This window comes from Octopus bimaculoides, chromosome 2 (assembly GCF_001194135.2).
Source record: "Octopus bimaculoides isolate UCB-OBI-ISO-001 chromosome 2, ASM119413v2, whole genome shotgun sequence".
NCBI lineage: Eukaryota > Metazoa > Mollusca > Cephalopoda > Octopoda > Octopodidae > Octopus > Octopus bimaculoides.
Genome location: NC_068982.1, coordinates 155,381,663 through 155,390,258, shown reverse-complemented (window position 1 = coordinate 155,390,258; position 8,596 = coordinate 155,381,663). Strand labels below are relative to the sequence as shown.

General features: G+C 37.0%; 1 protein-coding gene across 1 annotated transcript in view; it reads right to left on the bottom strand.

Moving 5' to 3' along the window:
• Positions 1-6,512, bottom strand: part of LOC106877049 (testis-specific serine/threonine-protein kinase 3) — a 20,587-nt gene extending 14,075 nt beyond the window's left edge. Inside the window, exons 1-2 of the mRNA XM_014925834.2 lie at positions 6,234-6,512; positions 2,583-2,884 (exon numbers count right to left, since the gene is read on the bottom strand). Of these exons, the coding sequence (XP_014781320.1) occupies positions 2,583-2,884; positions 6,234-6,408 (477 nt within the window). The 5' untranslated portion in view covers positions 6,409-6,512. The remainder of the gene's footprint in view (positions 1-2,582; positions 2,885-6,233) is intronic.
• Between the last annotated feature and the right edge of the window lie 2,084 nt (positions 6,513-8,596).

Below are 8,596 nucleotides of genomic sequence, written 5' to 3'. Positions count from 1 at the left end.
GTATACACACACACATGTCTCTCTCTCTACATATGTGTGTCTGTGTGTGTATTTGTGTGTGTGTGTGTGTGTGTGTTTATCCTCCACCATTGCTTGACAACCGGTTTTGGTGTGTCTACGTGCCCGCAAACTAACGGTTCAGCAAAACAGACCGATAGAATAAGTATTAGGCTTAAAAAATAGTAATAAAAAGTACTGGGGTCGATTCATTCGAATAAAATTCTTCAAGGCGGTGTTCCTGCATGGCCACGGTCTAATGACTTAAACGAAGAAAAGATAAACGGTCAAAGAAAAGATTTACATAAAAAGGGTTAAACGCCGTAACGAAGGGGCCTTCAGAGGAGGAAGATGAAAAAAATTTGGAAGCAAGTGAATGCGATGGCCTGGTCTCAGACTGCTGGACCTCACAAGTAGAGAGACACTGCGTTAAAATGGAGCCGTCCAACCAATGGCACAATAGAAAAACAGATGTTAAAAATGATGATGACTCCAGTGCTCCGTTTGAAGGAATATTTTGATGATAGTAAGCTTCTCATATTTGAACAAGTTCATAGGTCATAAGATGTGAATTCTAACGTTTCTGCCTAGTCCCTGATTCGACAGTTGATTTCATGTGAATTAATTCACTTAAAACATATAATTCTTTCTACTATAGATGTAAGTTCCGAACTTCTTGTCGAAGGGGTCTGATCGATTACATCGACTCCAGTGCTCGACTGGTACTTATTTTTTCAAAGGACAAAATGCAAAGTCGATCTCGGCGGAATTTGATCTCAGAAGCCGGATGAAATGCTACAAAGCATTTGGTCCATTATGCTAACGATTCTACCTGTTCGCTACCTTTACCTAGAATATATAATTAAAACGTTAGCATAGTTTATTGATTTTTGCTCGAGTTTCAAATTTATTTTTTAAAAGATCTGTAATGAACTCCTTCGAGATCTTAGAGAAGCAGGAAGACCAACATATAAGAATATCATTAGAAAGCACTGGTTTTACTAAGACTAAATTAATATTTTCAATGTAAAGTAGTGCGAAGATTGCAAATCTCGAAATTCTTCAGTCAATTATTAAAAGGAAGAAAATGAAGTGACTTGACACCACGACAACTTAGCTCAAGTAAATATGCTCATGCACTGACATCCCCACCTTGCCAAAAGCGTATAGGAAGACCACAAAGAAAGTTGTGTAGCTGAGAAATATCAAGTAATGAATAGAAAGAAGATAGTGAAATATATGAAGCTGGTTGATGATCGGGAAAGATAAAAGTGGAGGGATGAAGGTTGTAACTGTTGTTGTGCACCTGCGGCTTGTACAGGTTATGGGTTTTGATTGATTGAAAGCGATATTAAACAAGACAAAGAACAATTTGAGGCAGGAAACGAGAAACAGGTTCATAGTGTCAAATATGAATTGGTTAGTTTTACATTTGTCATAAAATAACCGTTGAAATGATGTACACATGAAAGCTAAGATAAAAAAAAGTTCTAAATTCAATGAGTCGGTCAGAAGTGATGCTACGAAAACTTAGAGAACATCTACACGAAATTTTCAAACAGCTATCTCGCAGCCCACTTGTGTACAATGAATAGTGTATGGCGCCAAATTTACCTATAGGCTTAGCATGTTGAAGTCTAAGGTCTCAAAATCGAAGGGTCCTCCAGTCAAGGTGTATAATATTGTTGATGCTGCCTGAAGGTGGTCCTCTATAAAGGGAAAGGTAAGAAGAACGACTGCGGAAACTTCTGCGGAATATCTATCTTTTCTGTTGTAGGCAAGGTGTTGTGTCGGATCATGCTGGTCAGTCTTCTCAACAACATCGCTCATAAGGGCCTCCTTGAGTCTTAGTGTGGATTCAGAAATGCTATGGAGACAACGGATACGATCTTTTCTGTTAGGCGATTGCAGGAAAGATGCACTGAGCAGAAGGTAAACCCGTATCAGGTCTCTGTGGATCTGACTGAAGTTTTTGATACTGCGAATAGAAAGATCTTATAGAGCATTTTGAGGAAACTTTAGTGTCCTGATAAGTTTGTCTCTGAGGTTAGATGTTCCGATAATGGGAGAAAGTTTTTAACATGGGTGATAGACTATCTGATCCAATTTTGACAGATTAAGTTTATCACTGGAAAACATGCACATTACACCGATGAACCAACAAGGGAGCCTCTGCATAGTCACTCGACCTACTAGAAATAACAGTTAAATAGCACGCTATCGCCTTGAAAAAAGAACGGACTGGATAATGTGATCTTGGGTTCTGTGCACAAAAGGAAGATTGGAAGGTCGTGACGGGAATGCTTTTGATCGTAGGTCTGATCGATCAGAGTCAAACAAGTACAGTCCATCTAACGGTCTTCTATAAAGTTTTGTGTCCACCCAATTTCCTACACAAGACTTGAGTCGACCCATAGCTATTGCCCAAGATACATACACTGCAGTTCAATTATCTCCGGGCCCGCAAGATTACATAAAACTTCTTAGCCATACGGTCACACATTAACTACTGCATTACAGTAATTTCTATATTGATTAGTTAATATGTAATGAATACAAAGAAAGAAAATGAAGAAAATACTAACCTGGCTAATATATTTTTTACTTTTTGCCTCTGGAAGAGCTCCAAATTTCTGGAGGTAAGACATCATATCTCCATTGCAAACATACTCCAGGACGATATAGACTCGTTCTAATTCCTCGAAAGTTTCACAAAACTTGACAATATGTGGATGATCCAGTTTAGGCCAGAATTCCAGTTCCCTTGACAGGAAATGTTTTTGGTAAGTGACCGGAACTTTTGAAAGGCTGATAATTTTAACGGCTACTAAATCAGGTTTCTTGCATTGGTGGCGAGCCAACTTCACAATCGAGAAACTACCATAACCTAGTTGAAATATACAATTATTTCATTGCTGTATAATCTAATGGGGAAAGATTAAGTAATTTAACCAACTTCTATAATGCCTTCTTATCTAGAAGTTGGAAGAGCATGTCATAAGAATCATGGAATGAGAAGCAGAATTGATTATCTACGACTTTTTTGGATTTTACATATTTACTTACTGTGTTGCAAATATTCAGTGTCATTTACATTCATTTAAGTTCTTAATAATACAAGGCCACCATAGTCCTTTTTGATTGTCTGAATATAGCTATAAAAAGATTTTTACTATGAAACATTTGGTCAAAATGAATGCCGTAAAAAAATATCCGTCCATTCCAGTATACTACTCATCCTACGATAAGTAATTGCAACGTCTAACCAATGCCTACAGTCTAGAAACCTTATTAACAAGTAGATCACTGCCACTGATAGTTAAGACGGCCTCGCTTACATTACACAAGAAATACCCCACTACAGAAACTAATTGTGCGTAGAATATTTCGATGATAAAGCATTAATCGAAGAATCTGATGGTAATTCTAATGAAAAGTTAGTAGTGTACAGGTGGGGTGTACATATTAGAAATAATTCAAGTGTTCGGAATAGTAGTTTCGTAATCATTTCTGTATCGCAAACGCTTTGAAAAAATGCACATAAGTCAGATTGTCTGTCATCACGTTTTTTACACACACACACACACACACACACACACACACACACACACACACACACACACACACACACGCACGCACGCACGCACGCACGCACGCACGCACGCACGCACGCACGCACGCACAGAACAAACTTGGACACAAATTTTTGTTCATCACCTTTTATCTGAAGACCATTGCAATTTCAGCACATTGAAAATAGTATTACTTGCTCCAGTGTGCGAATAGATCAATAGAAAACTACTTCTATGGAATGGTGCAATGAAGGCAAAGGGATATCAAAACGGTGAGACAATGATACGTAGAATAGGGCGTGTAGCATCCGAAGTTTTGCTGGTCAACAGCATATATAGTAATTTCTGCTCTATCAAGAACTTGTTAAGACATTAATAGTTTGATAGATGACAAAGCAACGTAAAATTGGTGGACTGATCATATCACCACTTGCCTCTGATAACTGTCATATCGATCTTATCACGTCTCCAAACTAACCGTCAGCACTTCCAGCACTCAAACAACTGGACATTGTCATTTGCCAGATGTGTGGCAACAAAACTCCTGGCCCTTGCTTCTTGCTTTAAGTATATCAATATTTTGAGAATCTTTAAAAAGGTTACTGTGGGCTTTGTGGAAACTATACAGAGATTTTTCTATTATCATCAGCTGGTAAGATCTTGTCTCAAATATTGCTGAATTGACTCAACCATGATATGGGTAAATTTTGTCAGTCCTAATACAGCTTCTATTCTCAGAGAGGCACGACCCACAGTATTTTTACTGTGAGACAACTTCAGCAAAAAGCAAGGAAACAACAGAAACCGACCTTGTTTTTCATCTTCTATGATCTGCTTAAAGCCTTTGATACAGTGTCGAGACAAATCTTGTGGAAAGTACTCGGAAAATTCGTATGTCCACACCACTTTAACCAAATGAATAAATTACTTGATAATGGCCTTAAAGTCAAGTGTCATACTGAGTTAACTTCTATCTGAATTCAACATCAACAGTAGTTTTAAAGAAGGTTGTGTACTTGCATCCACCACGCTTTCAATATATACGATTGCTGTACTGATGAAAATCGACCGTGAATCCGAACTTGGAGTTACCATTCAATATCCATATGAAGGAGGGCTTCTCAATTTACAACGACTTCAAACTAAAATTAATACATTTACGATCATAATCCATGAACTGTAATATACCAAAGACAAAAACGTTTCATCTTTAACTGAATTCGATCTATAAATCACCTCCAGTAATTTGTTCGCACTAATGCGATGTTACGCCTCATTATCACCATGTCAAAAATGATGACTTTTGTTCAAAACCCTCTCAGAGCAGAAAGGAAACCTATTTATATTACTGACCCTGATGACCCAGTTGAAGACGTTTTATCCTTTACGTATCTCAGTAAAATTTTGTTTAACTCCTGTTCATTCGAATATGACTTCACCACGAATCCTTTGGAGATCTCTCACATCGTGTCTTTCACAGCTATAGTCTGAAACTCAAAATAAGTTTTGTCTGTTATACACTTTATACACTTTACACTTCACTTCTCTAAGATTATGAGACTTGGATTGCATCAAATATGTCAAATTGAGAGATTCCAGCAAACAAAACTTCTACCGGTCATCATATGTGTTGACTAAACCGCAAGCAGCGATCTGCTATCAAGAACAAAGGCCATGAGCTCTACTGAAAAACATCGATTCCAACAACCAGGGCATGTAAGAAGGATACTGGATGCAATAATTGCCATACAGATCCTGTACTCTGAACTTGCAAAAAGTCATCACCTAAGGGTTTTACTCCTAAAACTTTCTTGACTTCATAAATATTATATCCTTATTCGTCATTTAACTTAACGATGGAAAAAGCTAGTTGAAGACTTTAAGAATTGGAGACAAGCATGCAAAAGTGGAGACTTAGTGCGGATCACGTTTGATATAAACATAGAAGAAAAAGAGCCAGAAGAAAGGAATGAGGTCGACGACGACTTTTTAGGACGAGGGCAACTTCTGAAGCTTCAGCGCCGATTTTATAATCAAGTATTCGTATCAAATATCAGGTGGTATTGTCATGAGAAACAGAAACATCAATAACATCGATGAAGAAACCTGAAACTTTGAAATCATCTTCGACATAGAAGGCACATAAATGGAGAGGGAGGGTAAGAATGCGGGAGAGAGAGAGAGACGGAGAAAGGGGGAAAGAGGGAGAGAGAGAGAGAGAGAGAGGGAGAGCGGGAGAGAGGGGAGAGAGAGAGAGAGAGAAGGAGAGGGAGTAGATACTGATTCTCAAGACGTCCCTGATGAATAAGATTTATATAATTAAAAACATTATATGACCACTGTCTTTTCCTAGAACAACATTCAAAGAGTTTCCTTTTTAAGACAGTAAGGTGTGATTTGAGGGAGATTCGGCTTTATTTCTAGCACGACGAGTTATTGTGTGGAGGTTCCTGCCATTGGCTTCGTATATGTATGAATAAATGAGTATGTGTTTTACATTTTGTGAGAATGTCTAGGATGTGTGTGATATGTTGTGTGTGTGGGTGCGATTGTAGAGTATGTGTGTTATGTGGTGCCATATGTGTATGTATGTATGTGTGTATGTGTGAATGTATATGCTTAAAACTTTAAAATCTGTGAGATATAGTTACTCGTGTTGCTTACCTAGAGTTTTCAATACCACATAATCACGTTTTGACAGTACTTCTCTGTTGCTTACACAATGGTGATGTTTTTCTCTTTCTTTCCGTTTTGAATCGGTTTTCATCGGGTCAACATGCTTGGGTTGATGTTTTTGATGCTTCTTCATGGAAGCCCGATTCCTAATGCCACCAATCATGGGAAAGATATTTAGAACGAATACATATCTGAAGCGGTTAAGGCATCAGCTTTAAATCAAAATAATTTGAAGACTTTCACAAGTAAAGCGTTTGTTGAAAATATCGAGAACGGCTGCGTTACAAATCAGACCAAAGACACGTAATATTTTAACACAATTTGGAGCTCTCGTAAAAAAAAATAGAAACGCATCTTTAAGGTTCATATTGTTTAGAGGTTGAAAGACAAAGCATATAACATTAATTTGTTTGTGATGATAATGATTTTGATGATAATGGAGATGATGGTGATGTTGTTGTTGATGATGTTGTTGTTGATGATGATGATGATGATGATGATGATGGTGGTGGTAGTGGTTTTCTGTATTTTGAAGAAATGACGGCGCAAAACTGGGAAATAATAATTTGATTCAAAGAAAACAAACTTATTAAACAGGTAACTTCATCTTACATTTTTGGATTATTCAAAGTTGGCGCCTTTTTTTTGTTCAAGATGGTTTTTCACACTCTTGGAATTCTTTCAAACAGTTTCTTAAATGTCTCATCAAAGTATTTAAAGGAATTTCCAAAATATAACAGACAAATGACATGATAGCGTGTTTCAGAAGTTCGCTTCATAATGATGTGATTTCCAGTGACACCTTAAGCAAGTGTTGTTTATCTAATCATTAGGCTGACTATCACCTTATGGAATGTAGAATTTGAGAGACAGAATCTGTGCAGAAGTCCATCGTATACATATATAAATACACATATACAAATACATTTATATATACAAACGACAACACGTACATATTATACTCAAGTGTTTGCGCGCACACAGAGTTGTAAATTTTTCGCTGTATATTAGTAAAGGTCATAAACACTAACGAGAAAACAAAAAAAAAATGCTTTAAGTACGAAATTCCTTGAGTTAAACCAAGTTACACTCACCCCCTTATCACTCTCACTGTCAGAAATATAATGGACTAACGATTGGGCTGATGGAAACCTGTAACCTACCGCAGTATTGTTCACAAATGAATAGGCATACTGGTTATATTTCCGTTCTCCTCTAACCACGTTTCGGTACTTCTATGTATGTTCGTTTGAATGATAGTAGTGGTTAAATCATTGATTGCACTTACAAAAAACTGAGGATGTATTTGGGACTATTTCCTTTATTGAGAAAGAAACAGTAGCTCAGTCAGATAAATAATCATCTCATTTTTTCTTTTCTACTATTGGCATAAGGCCTGAAACTTTGTGGGATTGAACAAGTCAATTACATCGGCCCCAGTGCTTAAGTGGTGTTTATTTCATTGATACCGAAAGGATGAAAGAGATAGTCGACCTCAGAGGAATTTGCACGAAGAACGTAAAGAAGGTCGAAATGCTGCTAAGCATTCTGCTAGCTCGTCACCTTCAGTCAATCAATCAATCAATCAATCAATCAACCAATCAATCATTCAGTCACTTGAGAATATGTTACTGTGATATTTTTGCTGGTTCATCATACTTTCAGTTCAACAATAAATCAGAGAAACATCAACACCATCATGCTTTACTTGAAGAAACGAAACAAAACATAGAAGAAATGTCTTCTGTTTTCTTTCTTTGGAACCAAAATTATTAAACGTACGCTTAATCAACCAATTGACCAAACTCCTAAACACCATTGTCGACTATTTGTGAAAGTTTCTCATTTATAGTTCCCACTTATATAGTTCAAATAAATTATCTGCTTGAAGTTGTTTCTAAACAATTCATATTGAAAGTATGCTGCTCAAACATTATGAAACATATACGTTGATGTCTAATTTAATATGATGCTTTTCATGTATCTAGTGTCAAAAGAGAGTTATGTAAGCTTAACGCCAATTTACAATTCGAATGTTCCAGAAAGTTTTGCTCAGGGCTATATAAACTGGCGATTTGGGTCCCTCGTCAGAGTTAAATCAGACTCCACACGGAGCTTTGCCAATTTGTTCTGCGAGATGTGCTCTCAGCTTTTTCCACTTGTCTTTTTGTAATACTATGAGAATACTTGGTTGAAAGAAGTTAATTATCATTGTGTTGTAATGTCGACACCTATCCATCCATCTATTTCTCTTCCCTGTTTTCTCTTCTTTTTATGTGAAGCACTTGCAACATAACGAATTTAACGAGATTATTCTCTATACTTTCCATGATGTAAATCTTCAAGTATTA